Source organism: Biomphalaria glabrata, chromosome 7 (assembly GCF_947242115.1).
Source record: "Biomphalaria glabrata chromosome 7, xgBioGlab47.1, whole genome shotgun sequence".
Taxonomy (NCBI): Eukaryota; Metazoa; Mollusca; class Gastropoda; family Planorbidae; genus Biomphalaria; species Biomphalaria glabrata.
Window position 1 is genome coordinate 36,960,762 of NC_074717.1, and position 15,356 is coordinate 36,976,117.

The following is a 15,356-nucleotide window of genomic DNA, read 5'->3' on the forward strand; positions in this document are numbered from 1 at the left end:
ATTGAAGAGGTGTTGTTGTTGTTTTTTTTTGCTTTAAACCCCCGCTGTAGGGGGGTTTTAAGCTCAAAACCATCTGGAGGAGTTTTAAATTTAAAGCCCTCTGGAGGAGGGTGGTTTAAACTCAAAACTCCTTCTGGCTACACTAATAGAATTTTGAGTTTGTAATTTTTTAATTTTTTTTTTATATTGAAGAGATGTTTTTTTTAGCTTCAAACCCCGCTGGAGGGGGTTTTAAACACAAAACCCATCTTGGCTATGCTCATAAAATCTGGTGACGGATGTATGCAATAGTCTTTTATTGAAAAGGGGGTCTTATCGTAAAACAAATTTCGGAGGGTTTTTAAAATCAAAATCTTCCTTAACTATGCTCTTGGAATTTGAGGATTATCGTTTGCATTATTTTTTGTTGTTGTTGTTTTATAGAAAAGAGGGGATTTAACCGCAAAACCCTCTTGTAGGGGGTTTAAATTCAAAACCCTCTTGGCTGCGCTTGGGCAAGTGACGGTTTTATATTTAAATCGCACCTAAAATAAACAAAATCATAGCAAAAAATCAGTCACAAAGTTCCACTCCCCCCCCCCCCCCCGCAGGGGGATTTCATTTCGGGGGGAGTGAACCCCAACCCCTCCCTGGCTACGCCTCAAGGTATCCAAAGACATCATCAAATCAATGTTCCCAAACACATCCCCAAATCAATGTTCCCAAGCAAATCCTCAAATCGATGTTCCCAAACACATCCTCAAATCAATGTTCCCAAACACATCCTCAAATCAAAGCTCCCAAACACATCATCAAATCAATGCTCCCAAACACATCATCAAATCAATGTCCACGCTGCTTACAAGCAATTCGATTCTTCGTCTCTCAGAATATCACACACGAGACCAGGCAATGAGCTAAAAAAAATGCCCGTAAGTTTTTTATTCATGTTCCAGGTCTATGACAAATTATCATTCCCTCGGGCCATGCCAGCAGAAATATCACTAATGGATAATGAAATGTTCCGGCTTATCTCTATTTAATGGTCATCCGTCATCTAAGATAACATGCTGGGCACTGATTTACAGCGCGGATTCATCAGCACTAATCCTTGATTTCGATGAATGTCAAGGATGTTTCGGTGTCTTAAGAACTACACCTTGTAGTGAGTATTAGTGTGTTTAATAATTAATACTTTCTGACTACTCATTTGCTAAGGTTTTTGGGGGCAGAGGATGTAATACCCTCTCTTGTTATCTTGCTAAGAACAGCTGATGAGCGTGAAAAATGGAGGGATTCGGTTACGCGAACTGTCACAGAACCCCTACGACGAAAGTCAAGGGACAGATGATGATTATGATGATAATGTAAAGTTCTACCATTTCTGTCAAACAGCATGAAAAAAATAATTTTTAATGTTATTTTTTAATTTGTTATTATTTAGATACACCAAAATATAAAATAACTATAGTATATAAAACAATGAATTATAACTTATAAATACCAAAGAAAAAAACAACAACAACAACAAAACAGCAACATAATAGTCAGAAAGACACAGAGATTTCTTATTCCAAATGCTAAGACAAATTCTTACAAGTGCTCCTTTCTTCAAACATGGAAGGAGTTGCCTAAACCAATGACTTAGCTGAGTTTAAGCCTCTTACTGACATGTACGACAGTATTAACACATAGATTCACGCAGGACGTAATTATCTTCTCTTTTGATAGAACGTCTGTAATTTATTGGAGATTTTCAAGTTCAGCTAAACAATGTCAAGGACGCTTCACTGTTGCCAACTAAATAAAAAAAAACTGAGCTATAATTTTTAGAATATCTTAATGCTTGACAGGTGATCGTGGTATCAATTTATCTTTATTGCCGCTAGTTAGTTGCCTTTATGTTGTTTTTTTTTAATTAGTTTTAAATTGATTGAGTGGCGTCTACTGATTCCTCCTTATTAAAATTATATAGTGCTACAAACGGACGAAATTAGAAGATTTGATTCTGCAGTGCTACAAATGCACACAAATTATCTTACACATTTTTTAAACAAGGTTACAAAAATTAAATTGTTATGAACATAAAGATAAGAGAGTCAAAAACCATGTCTGTATAGTATGGCTTTAATACACTGAATGACTACACAACACACATTTCGTGAACACATTCTTACGGACGAGTTACAAGCACATGTAAACATAAGAACGACAACCGATACAGAATATAATTTTCATAACAGTGTGGAAACACAAGTCAAAATTGGTTCCCGAAGGGGTCCAACCAGGCAGATAAAAAGGCAGGTTTGAATATTTTCAGAAAAGAATATCAGAATGAAATTCTATTAGAAGTAGTCCAAACAGGCAGGTAAAAAGGCAGGTTTCAATATTTTCTGAAAGAATATCAGAATGAAATTCTATCAAAGACAAATGACAGAGAAGAATGGAGAATGGGACGGAAGGGAGGACGGACGGACAGACAGACCACACAAAACTAATAGCGTCTTTTCCCCTTTAGGAAAAAAAAAAACTCATCAACACTTCACTTGTACACCGGATACACCAAAAAGCGAGCTATTTATAGTTTTTCCGCCATGTATGGAAATCTCCAATAAGCTTTTTTGTTGTTTGTTTTACACTTTTTTCTGGCCTAATGATTAGAATATACAAGCGTCTTTGATTTTTAAACCCTAAATAATGTTGTTTTTTATCGCGTAATACTGAATGAAGGAGTAGGGCTTCGAGCTGGTTTAATGCTGAGTCAGACAGTGGACCCTAGATGTCTGGCATATAATTTTGAGGAATTGTGGGAACACGCCCGAAATGCCACTAAACAGAACGCGCGCTCCTCGTGCAAGGCACGTTTAACCTTCCTCATTATGCTAATGATTGCCGATTCGGAATTTTTAGTATGATTTCGATTACATTGTTGTTCTTTTTTCTCTAGGGAGGGAGTGAATCAATGCAGAACCTTTAATCATTTTCTTTTTCTTTAGAGAAGTGTGTGAGTGTTGTTTGTGTTTGTGTGTGGAAGGGGGGGGGGCAATGTTCATATTTAGATTCATCGTTCACGTAATTCAATAAAAAATTGTAACAAAACTGGAAAAAGAGGCGCGGAGGCTGAGCGATAAAGCGCTTGACTTCAGAACCAGAATCCCAGGTTCGAACCCTTGTTTAGACTGGGATTTTTAATTTCGGGATCTTTTGGGCGCCTCTTGGTCCAGCCAGCTCTGATGGGTACCTGACATTAGCTGGGGAAAAGTAAAGGCAGTTGGTCTTTGTGCTGGCCACATGACACCCTCGTTAAGAGACATGACCTTTACATCATCTGCCCTATAGATCACAATGCCTGAACGGGTAATTCTTTACTAAAACTGGAATACGGAGAAAATAGAGACATTGTTAGCTCTAGATTCTAGAACATATCCCAGGTGACACTGTTAAGGTGGCTTTCTTTTGCGTTATTTTGTTGGAGCGTTCAGATGACTAGGCCAATACATGATATGAGCTGCCCAGTAGTTTCTCTTCTACAGTGGTGGTATGGTGTTCGATGAAGACTGCGTTGTTGAAGGACATCTTCGGCATTCTATGAGCGACAAAATGAACTTTCGATCCTGACAATGCCAGAAAATGAATATATTTTCAGTTCATGTGCTCAATATAATATTTAAAATGTAGAACCATTGACATGATCTTTGCGGTAAGGCAGCTTCAGGAAAAATGCGGAACTCTTCTCAAAATGTGTGGACATAAGAAAAGCCTTTGACTTTGATTCTGTTAGAAGAGAAGGACTCTGGGACATCATGCCCAATTATGGATGTGGTGAGACTCTTTCACGATGGCTCGTGCTCAGAAGAACGGTTAACCGTATGAAACTTTTGCAGTATTAAATTGGACAACATAGAGTTGTGTCCTAGCACCCACGCTGCCCGTATCGTGTTCTGATCGATGCATTCAGAGATAGAATAAACATAACGTATCGATTTAATAGTGGCCTATACAGCCCTAGGCGGCTAAAAGCGAAATCAAAAACGAAATCAGCAACAATTGGGGGCCTATTTTTTGCTGACGACTGTGACTTAATGCCTGCTCCTAAAATGATCCGCAAAGCATCGTTGGTAACAATTCAAGATTATGTACAGACTTCGGCATCACTATAAATACAAATGAAAAAGACTTATGTCTTATAATTGCCATCTCCAGAAAAAGCCAACTTGGATAATGGACAGATTTGCCAACCTTGGCTGTACAGTTTACCGAAACGGAAATATCGATAATGAAAACGACTTGGGAATCGCCAAATCCACTGCATCCCATAGTATACTCAACGGCCACATGAGGAATCACAAAACCGCAGTGAGAAGCACTCATCCCTTTGGATGACAAAAGTGGTTATCATTGCATCATAACGCCTGAACGATTTGTGTAAGTTGTTTTAATATTCACCAAATGGAAAGTGTGAAACGAGTTTTCAACATGAAAGAAATTGTGAATAGAATTGTATCAATCCACAGTCATCTCTACACTGTCTATGTCTCATGAGCACTGGAAACAAACTAAAAGAGAACGAGATACTTAAATGTCTTACTCAATATTTATTCACACATGACGCTTATTAAAAACGAAAAAAAAAGCATTAAAAAAACAACAACAACATAATTTTCTAAACAGGGGCTGACTGGCCAGTATGGACATTCGAACAAATGCCCGTGGGTCGGTACCCAAAATGGGCCAGTAGGGACACTGAAAGTGCCGCATGGATACCACTATATTTTAGGTTTTATAATATTCTCTGATTACGACATTATGAGCTTAATTTTTTTTCCCAACAATATACTTCAACTATAAAGTTTATAGGACAATCCTTAAAACCGTTTTTGACATTCGTATCCACCCAGCTTCCACCCACCCAGGTTCCTCCATGAAGTTCTGACTGGAATAGAGGCATTGTAAACAAAAATCTTGTACAGACCTCACAGTGTAATACTAATTTAGTCTAACATTTTTCAAAATACTGTCATAGCCTACATGGAAGACAGTGCTACAAGCAGGCTTTATCCTTCTAGTGCCTATGCACTATGCGATTAAACAGCAACATAAGACCAAATAGTTCTTATAGAGACACAGAACAAGATTACAGCTATCGATACATAATCACACTTAACATAAGTACGTAGAGGACAGGTAGGCCTAGAAGTGCATGTCCGTCATATGATATACTATTGGTGGGCCGGATTATATGGAAATGCCTGGGCCGATTTCGACACCTGTCACTAAAGAATCATTTGTTAAAATTGCTCATATTATGACTTGGAAGGATTTGATTGCAATGAAAACCAAGACCTGTCACATCTGTACAATGTTAACTTAAATAAAATAAACGCAACGTAACGTAAACATATTCAACAATTGATGAAGTTTCGGCTACTGTCAGTTCATCAAGTAACCAAATAGATGGGAAATAGAAGGGGCGGTGAATGGTACTTTTAGCCGCTTCACATTCCATGACCAATGAACACATGCATGTGATCAGAGGCGGCCTTAGCAGTGCGCGGGGCCCTGGGCGAATGTCAAATGCGGGGCCCTGCGCTGTAAGGGTAGACTAGATATACCGTACCATGTCAGGCTAAAGGTATCGTCCGCCGCTAACACTGAAGGCCTTTTTTGTTACGTAAGTACTGTTCTGTTGGCCTTTAAACTACATAAACTCGAAATGTTCTCCACCTTAACTTCTGGATCTGATAAAGCCACAAAACGCTCTGTAAAAGACATCTGCTCTTTGTGGCTAACATCAGTTGTGCAATCGAAGATGACAAGAAAATATGCCATAGACTCGTTTTGAAACCTATATCCGAGGTACTGGTCGTGAGCATCGCCGTTTTAATTCGTCAAGTTCATACATGGTTAGGTCGATTTTGTCAAGCATCTCAACCAAGCCTAAAAATTGGCGGTTGTTCCACGAATAAAGTTTCTCTGTTCTCCCACGAAATGTGCTTTTTTTTTTGTCAGTTTTTTTATGCCAAGGTAAATTGTTAAGCAGTGATAGCCGCTTAGAAAGTACAGGTCATAAGATGATGTCTTAATCGAAACTGAACAGTATTTCAAAACCACAAATGTCGTGTTAAGAGCTTACAAGGTAATTGGTATCATATAGATGCCAGGAAATAAAGAGCAGCAAGTCCTAGTTTATAAGAACTGATCTGGTTATCGAACCTGACGGTGACAAGGGAATCTCATATCGCGGGGCCCCCTTAAGGCGCGGTGCCTGGGTGGTTGCCACACTTGCCACCCCATAAGGCCGCTACTGCATGTGATACATATTTTCTTGTATTAAATCTTTTCTGTGTATAATTTATATGTTTGAAATTAGTGGTTAAAAAGAAAAAAAAATTAAATAATTGCATTATTGTCATTTCTATTTCACGGTTTTAACAGACATTGTTGAAAGTATATTTTCTTAAAAATCTGTAACAATGTACAATGAAATTCAAATTAATTTATTTTGTCATAAAAACTAAAGAAACCAGTTTAGATTTCTAAAGTGAAACTGTTATGAAACTATTGTTACAAAGGACTTTCAAACTCGACTATTATTACAAAGCTGTACGAAACACACTCCGTCTCTGTATGTCTCTCTGTCTGGTACAAATTGTAAGTATTATAGATATTTTTTTTTCTTTTCTTAATGTTCTTGTCTAAAATGTATGGTCTACCCATTTTACAGCCATATCACTCAATTACGTTTATGAAATGTGATTTTGTGGAGGATTATTGGTCCAAGCTCACTATTAATTTTTTTAAATCTATACCTGCGCAGGATTCAATCCATCGGTTCCAAGCGTTGAACTCACTGGACTATGACGGCCATTGTAGTCATGCTACAGTAATGATCTTAATTAGAAATCAAGATTGTACCGACTAGACGTGTGTGTTTGTGTGTGAGTTTGTGCGCGCTGCGTGTGCCTGTGCACTTTGTTCGACAACCTTTGCATGATCAAACTAGCGAAGAGTTGTGTGGCTCACTGAGTCGTAGCAGTGCTGCCGCTGATGAGTATGATCCGCTAAGTCTTGGCGTTGCATTGAGCTGCGCCCGTCCAGTGAGAAGGAACAGTGCGGCCGAAGACACCATTTCCCACAAGATATTGCAGTTTCACGATAAGCTCAACTACCTTACGTTGATTACAAGTGACCAAACTCTTTCGGTCCGGGGGGCTCACATTTAGTTCTGACAAGGACCACATCTCCGAAAAAAAACATCATTGAGACTCTAAGCCGCCGTCCTTTTTTTTCAGCGACTACTTCTTTTCCCTTTGACTAAAGTTTTGACGATGTGTCCCTTAAAAATATAGCTCAATGTACCCACGCCACGCACTTACAAATCCGCCCCTGACGAGTTAATATTAAGCTTTTTATTGAGGGAGGGGGGAGGGGGGAGTAACAAAACACAACATCTGAAATATTTACCTCCATAAAGTTTAGACTGCCCGAGACACATGGACGCCATCCACAGCCAACTAACTGCAAGGGTTCTCAGCATGTTGTAGCTTGAACGTGTCCTCCCCAGGGACACAAGGTCACCAGGATGAGATTTAGAAGCGTATATGAATTAGATCCTTGTTACATGGTCCATTGGGCGTTACTTCCGACACCAAATTATAGAAACGCCTTAACATTTTCACACCAATATAAATGGTCTAATCCAATGTTTTACAATTCTTTTAACACAAATCGATATTTCTAGTACATTTGAAACGAAGTGAAATTATTATTAGGCATAACATTTGCTTCCAAAAGTAAAACAATACTTATTTTAGTATTTTTCTGAAATATTATTGGATGCCGATTATGTAACACCTGGTAATATTTAATTACTGCGTCTGCACTACTCAGTTAAGGGATGATGCTTCCCAATATTAAGGTGTTGTAATTATTTTAATTGAGGAATTTAATAAAAAATGTTAAACTGTAGATATAGGCCTATTCAAGCATGGAACTCGAGCGGAAAGAATCTAGAATGTTTTTGTTTGTTTGTAAAATGTTTTACATGTTTCGGATGTTCCTTCAGAGTTGAAGATAGTTTATTTCCTAGTCCAAACCTCCCGCAGGACGACGGGGGATGGGAGCGGGCAGGATTTGAACCCTAGACCATGAATTACATGGGCGTAGCCAGGGGGGGGGGTTCTTGGGGTTAAACCCCCCCCCCCCCGAAATTAAATCCCCCCCCCCCCCGCAGGGGGGGATCGGAATTTAGTGACTGATTTTTTGCTTTGATTTTGTTTATTTTAGGTGAGATTTTAATACTAAACTATCACTTGCCCCAACACAGCAAAGGAGGTTTTGAGTTTAAAACCCCCTACCAGGGGTTTTTGAGTTTAAAACCCCTACCAGGGGGATTCGCAGTTAAATTCCCCTCTTCTATAACACACACAAAAAATGCAAACGACAATCACCCAAATTTCACGAGCACAGTTAAGGAAGATTTTGATTTTTAAACCCCTTCCAAAATTTCCGATAAACCCCCTCTTCGATATAAAAAAAGAAAATTACACACTCAAAATTCTATGAGCGTAGCCAAAGGGGTTTTGAGTTAACTCCCCGACCCCTCTTCAGTAGGGTTTGAAGCTAAAAAATACCTCTTCAGAAAACGCAAATTACCCACTGAAAATGTTATGAGCGTAGCTAAATGGGTTTTGACTCAGTTTTGAATTTAAACCCCCCTTCAGCGGGGTTTGAAGCTAAAATACCTCTTCAGTATGAAAAAAAAAGCAAATTATGCACTCAAAATGTTATGACCGTAGCTAAATGGGTTTTGAGTCAGTTTTGAGTTTAAACCCCCCTTCAGTGGGGTTTGAAGGTAAAAAATACCTCTTAAATATTAAAAACAAAGCAAATTATGAGTGTATTCAAAGGGGTTTTGAGTTTAAACTCCCCTCCAGTGAAGTTTGAAGCTAAAAAATAGCTCTTCAATATAAAAAATAAAATTACACACTTAGAAATCTATGAGCGTAGCCAAAGTGGTTTTGAGTTTAAACCCCACGCAAGCGGGGTGCGAAGCTAAAAAATACACCTTCAAAGTAAGAAAAAAAGCAAATTACGCACTCAAAATTCTATGAGCGTTGCCAAAAGGAGTTTTGAGTTTAAACCCCCCTTCAGAGTGGTTTGATGCTAAAAAAATACCTCTTCAATATAAAAAAAAACAACAAATTACACACTAAAATTATTTGAGAGTATCCAAGACCATTGGGGGTTTTGAGTTTAAATCCCTCTCCTACAGATGGCTTTTTTTTAAAGTTTAAGACCCCTCCAGATGGTTTTGAGTTTAAAATCCCCCTGCAGGGCGTTTTGAGGTGGAAAACCTCTATCTTCAATATTATTCTAAAGCAAACTACAGTTACTAAATTCTATGACCGTGGCTAAATGGGGTTTTGAATTAAAAAAAACAACACATAACTCCAGAGATTTTTAGTTTAAAACCCTCAACAGATGATTTTGACGATAAAACTTCACTTTTCGATATAAAATCTAAAGCAAACTACAGTCACTTAATTCCAAGAGCGTATTCAAGAGAGGTTACACATTTCTACAAGTGGCGGGGCTCAATTAATAAAGTGCAGTGAATAGTTTGAAAAACACTAAATAAGGCTTAACAAAGATGGCTAAGACAGATTTTAGGAGTCACTTATAGAGATCGGGTGTAAATCAAGGAAATCATATGCCGAACTGGGAGTCGACCCCTTAGTAAGATTGTGACAGAGCGTCGCGTGAGGTTTGCGGGACATGTTCTCCGACAAAATGAATTAGGCATAAGAAGAGTTGCGATGACATCCTAGTACAACTTGGCGCCACACATTCATGGAGGTCCTCAGAGCAGGTAGGAAGAGGCTTCAGACATTACCAGTGACAGAGTTTTGTGGAAACAGCTTGACGGCAAATGCGCCGAACGACGCGGGAGGGTCTAAGTCAGTAAGAATAGCACATTAGATTTTTTAAATTTAATTTTTTAATAGCAGGAAAATGCACTGTAGATACCTCAGAATATGCATTTTATTGGCTTTCAATATCAGAAATAGTGCTTGGCGGCGGGGCTTCGCCCCGCGCTGGGGGAGCTCCTAGCACTCCCCCAGACTCCCTTGCTAGCAATGGCGGGGAGTCTACAATTTTCCCACTAACTCCAGGAAGAACCTATTCGCGTCTTCCGAAAGAATGATGGGTCAGAATGTAATAAAGATTATATATACACACCATGGGCGTAGCCAGGGGGGGGTTCTTGGGGTTCAAACCCCCCCCGAAATGAAATCCCCCCCCCTTGGGGGGGGGAGTCGGAATTTAGTGACTGATTTTTTGCTTTGATTTTGTTTATTTTAGGTGAGATTTTAATACTAAACCATCACTGGCCCTAGCACAACCAAAGGGGTTTTGAGTTTAAAACCCCCTACCAGGGATGTTCGAATTTAAAAACCCCTACCAGGGGGGTTCGAGTTTAAAAACCCCTACCAGGGGGGTTCGAGTTTAAAACCCCTACCAGAGCGGTTCGAGTTTAAAAAACCGTACTTGGGGTTTTGAGTTTAAAACCCCCTACCAGGGGTTTTGAGTTTTAAACCCCCTACCTTGGGTTTTTGCAATTAACTCCCCCTCTTCTATAAAACAAAACAAAAAAAAAATGCAAACGAAAATCCCCTAATTCCAAGAGCACAGTTAAGGAAGATTTTGATTTTAAAACCCCGTCTAAAATTTACGATAAACCCCCTCTTTAATATAAAAAAAAGCTAATTACGCACTCAAAATGTTATGAGCGTAGCTAAATGGGTTTTTGACTCAGTTTTGAGTTTAAACCCCACTTCAGTGGGATTTGAAGGTAAAAAATACCTCTTTTTAATAATAAAAAAAAAGCAAATTTTATACACTAAAAATGTTATGAGTGTAGTCTATGGGGTTTTGAGTTTAAACTCCCCTCCAGTGGAGTTTGAAGCTAAAAAGTACCTCTTCAATATAAATAAAAGAAAAGTACTCACTCTAAAATCTATGAGCGTAGTCAAATGGGTTTTGAGTTTAAACCCCCCGCCATCTTCAGTGTAAGAAAAAAAAAAAAATTACGCACTCAAAATGCTATGAGCGTTGCCGAAAGGGGTTTTGAGTTTAAACCCCAATTCAGAGGGGTTTGGTGCTAAAAATACATCTTCAATATAAAAAAAAAGCAAATTACACACTAAAATTATTTGAGCGTAGCCAATCCAATCGGGGGTTTTGAGTTTCTTCTACAGGTGGCTTTTTTTTTAAAGTTTAAAACCCCTCCAGATGGTTTTGAGTCTAAGATCCCCCTACAGAGCATTTTGATGTGGAAAACCCCCAACAGAAGATTTTGACGATAAAACTTCTCTTTTCGATATAAAATCTAAAGCAAACTACAGTCACTTAATTCCAGAGCGTATTCAAGAGAGGTTACACATTTTTACCAGTGGCAGGGCTCCATTAATAAACTGCAGTGAATAGGCATCTACCGAAATCGAAAAACACTAAATATAGCTCAACAAAGATGGCTTAGACAGATTTCAGGAGTCAGTTATAGAGATCGGATCTAAATCAAGGAAATCCTATGCCGAACTGGGAGTCGACCCCTTAGTAAGATTGTGAGAGAACGACGCATGAGGTTTGCGGGACATGTTCTCCGACAAAATGAATTACGCATAAGAAGAGTTGCAATGATATCCTAGTACAACTTGACGCCACTCATTCATGGAGGTCCTCATGGTAGGTGGGAAGAGGCTTCAGACATTACCAGTGACAGACTGCTTGACGTCAAATGCTCCGAACGGCGTGGGAGGGTCTAAATCAGTAAGAATAGCACATTAGGTTTTTGAAATAAAACTTTTTAATAGCATTAAAATGGACTGTAGATACCTCAGAATATGCATTTTGTTGGCTTTCAATACCAGAAATAGTGCTTGGCGGCGGGGCTTCGCCCCGCGCTAGGGAGCTCCTGGCGCTCTCCCAGACCCCTTTGCTAGTAATGGCGGGGAGTCCACAATTTTATGGAAACAGCTTGATGGCAAATGCGCCGAACGACGAGAGAGGGTCTAAGTCAGTAAGAATAGCACATTAGGTTTTTGAAATAGAACTTTTTAATAGCAGGAAAATGCACTGTAGATACCTCAGAATATGCATTTTGTTGGTTTTCAATATCAGAAATAGTGCTTGGCGGCGGGGCTTCGCCCCGCGCTGGGGGAGATCCTAGCGCTCCTCCAGACCCCTTTGCTAGTAATGTCGGGGAATCTACAATTTTTTCACTAACTCATGGAAGAACCTATTATATTCTAGGGCACAATAAACGTCTTCCGAAAGAATGAAGGGTCAGGATGTAATAAAGATTATGTACACACACACACACACACACACACATAAATACATATAATTTTTTTTTCGCGGGGGGGGGGGGTCGGGAGGGGGGGGGAGAAAAAAATTCACCTCCCCAAAACCCCCCCCGAAAAAAAATCCTGGCTACGCCCATGATACACACACACATACACACATATAAATATATTTTTTTCGCGGCGGGGGGGGGGGGGGGCGGGGGGGGGGGAAATCCCATCAAACCCCCCCCCCCCCCGAAAAAAAATCCTGGCTACGCCCATGAGACCATCGATACATCCGAACGACAGTCCAGCGCGCAAAACCGCACGACCAGGCAGCCATCCTGAATGATAGTAAAACCGGTTTATATTCAAAGGACTAACTTTCGCAAAAGAAACCAATCAACGGACTCTCACACGAAAAGCTTAACAAGATTCTTTTTTTTTTTCTTCTCTCGGCCGGCTTAACGAGCTGTCGCCACTACCACGAATAGATGCCCACCCCTTCCCGAAATCTCCCCCTATTCTCCTCTCCCTTAGCTCATCGTCTTTCTCTTTCTTTCGGCCGCCTGAATACAAGACTCGGCTTGTTCCTCGGGTGTGTCCGTGTAGCGCGTAGTTGTTTTTTTTTTTAAATTTTAATAGTCAGGTTTTTTTTTTTCCTTTCAGAAGAAATAGGGGAGGTAATCCACTAGGAGTTTCTTTTTTTAAACAAAAATGATGAAAGGGAGGACAAAAAAGAATTAAATGATCTAAAAATAACCGCTTTATATTTTGCTATTGACACACTAGTCCGTGTATTTAAAGTGCATTTTTTAAAAATCTTACAAGCTTAAAAACAAGTATTTGAAGGTTTTTCATGTGTCGAATGAATAAATTATATTTTATCATCATTGTAAATTATTTATTCTACATGCCATGTGTACCGTTTATAAGTACATAATAAATATATAGAAAATTTATCAACTTTAAAAATCTAATATGCACATAATTTAAAATTTTGAATATAATACAAACCTCATAATGCATGAGATATATATTAAGATGCAAAGAAAAGAGGCAAAAACCCAAGGATTCCTAGGATGAAAACAGCTCAACTGAAGTCAAAAGCTAAAAAGCTGAAGTATCCTAAAAAAAAAATCTCATAATACATAATGAAAATAAAAAAATTATTAATCTAATAATACGATCCTTCTTTACGAAAGTTCTTGAGTGTTGTCGAGATATTGTAATATTTTGAGACCTCACGTAATAATGGTCGTGGTCTTGGATATTCTGTGATAGCCATTTTTGTGGCCAGCGGCACAAGGCTGGAAATTATTATTATACTTGTTTCTTATGTCTGTTAAAAAATAGGAAGATTATTTATTTCTATCTTGTGAATCTATCACCTATGGGGCACTCCGAATTCCCAATTAAAGAAGATCCACCTCGAAAAGCAGAAGGGGCCCACTGTGAAAATACCCAGAGAGACATAAAACACTGAACCATAATCTTCAAATACACAAATAAAATTTAATAAAATACTCAGAAAGACACAAAGATAAAGGCATATTCCTCGTTCCATATGCTAGGACAAATTTGTAGAAAAGCTCCTTCTTCCCTAGTGCCTTTAGAGCATGAAATGGGTTGCCTGAGCTAGCCAGGAAAACCAGTGACTTGGCGGAGCTTAGGTCATTGGTTAATATGCATGACTAAATGCATGACGCTTAGGACGTAATCATCTTCCTTATTTGAAGTAACGTCTGTTTTATATAAGATAAGAAGATAAGAGACAGTTGTAAACAGAAATAACTCATACAACGTGCCGCAATTTAATATGTATATACCTATTTAATTAATTTAACTAATTTAACTCTTTCTCTCCTAATCGACGATACCCTAGTTGATTTTTACCTCATTAAATTAAATTTATGTTTACTTTTTTAAACTTGATGTGATCTTATTGATAAAACAATGGAAAAAAACTGTCACGTGACAACCATCATGAATTAAACATGAAATCGTAAATTATATAGAAGATATAGAGCGCCACGTGGCTAAATGTTGTTTGTTTACGATTGGTGAATGAGGTCCATTATATAAAAAGAGCATGCATTCCCCTATAATTCTAGACCAAATAAAACATTTTCCGATAACAAACAACAAAGCTATTGAAGCCCAATCATAACAGGGTAGTGAAAACAGTAATGAGCAAAATGAAGAATTCCTTCAAAATGTGGAAAAATAATTACGGATAGAAAGAGTTAATATTATATATATATATATAGGCTATATATATATGCCTATTAATTACCTGCCTAGTTATCCAAACACCAGGCTCCATCCTCCATTGTAACATAACTCCTAAGCGACCCTGATGCCGTAGCAAATAGAATAGACAATAGACTTCACCCCATCAAATAGTGGGCCCCCCAACCTCCACCACCCCTCAAAAAGTGTACTACGCCACAGTACAACCTTTATCATCCAACAACAACAACAAAAAAAGAACGAGTCTGTTATGTTAAGTATTGAGTAGGTCTTCGATCTCGAAGACCAAGGTTGAGTGCAGTGTTACATTGAACTACGCAGACCTAGTCATGATCTGCATATTTTGCAACATTGGATGCAAAGCAGTTGTCCCCCCCCCCGGGTTCTATTTGAGTTTTTTTTTCTTTTCCTCTTCTGCTCCTGTCTTCGGTAAGGGTTTTTCTTTGGGTCTAAAATGGGTGTCTCTCAACCTTCGTAAGAGCTCCTGAGCCGTTTCTTTCAGAGGCCATCTGCTGCCACATGCTTTCCTCTATGCCAGTGAGGGCAAAATGGCGCCTGAGATGACCTTTATAATGCTTCCGAGGGCACCTCTGTTACGCCGGGGCGGACTTACTTTATGGACATTTAGGCAAATAGCCCGTGGGCTAGTATTCAATAATCCGGACAGGCCGCAGCTGAATCACCCGCTAGAAACGGTTGCAAATATCTGTATATATTATTCTCTACGTCCCAACCATGCGGGACAAGACGCGGGTACGCCGAAAAAAAGTCATGGAA

The 15,356-nt window shown here is 39.0% G+C and overlaps 1 protein-coding gene across 3 annotated transcripts in view; it reads right to left on the reverse strand.

Annotated features, from left to right (window-relative positions):
• The window catches only part of LOC106050406 (uncharacterized), a 102,967-nt gene that overhangs the window by 86,145 nt on the left and 1,466 nt on the right, over positions 1 to 15,356 (reverse strand). For all 3 annotated transcript variants that reach the window (XM_056036003.1, XM_056036001.1, XM_056036002.1), the window contains exon 2: positions 7,444 to 7,716. In XM_056036003.1, the coding sequence (XP_055891978.1) occupies positions 7,444 to 7,516 (73 nt within the window). In that variant the 5' untranslated portion in view covers positions 7,517 to 7,716. The remainder of the gene's footprint in view (positions 1 to 7,443; positions 7,717 to 15,356) is intronic.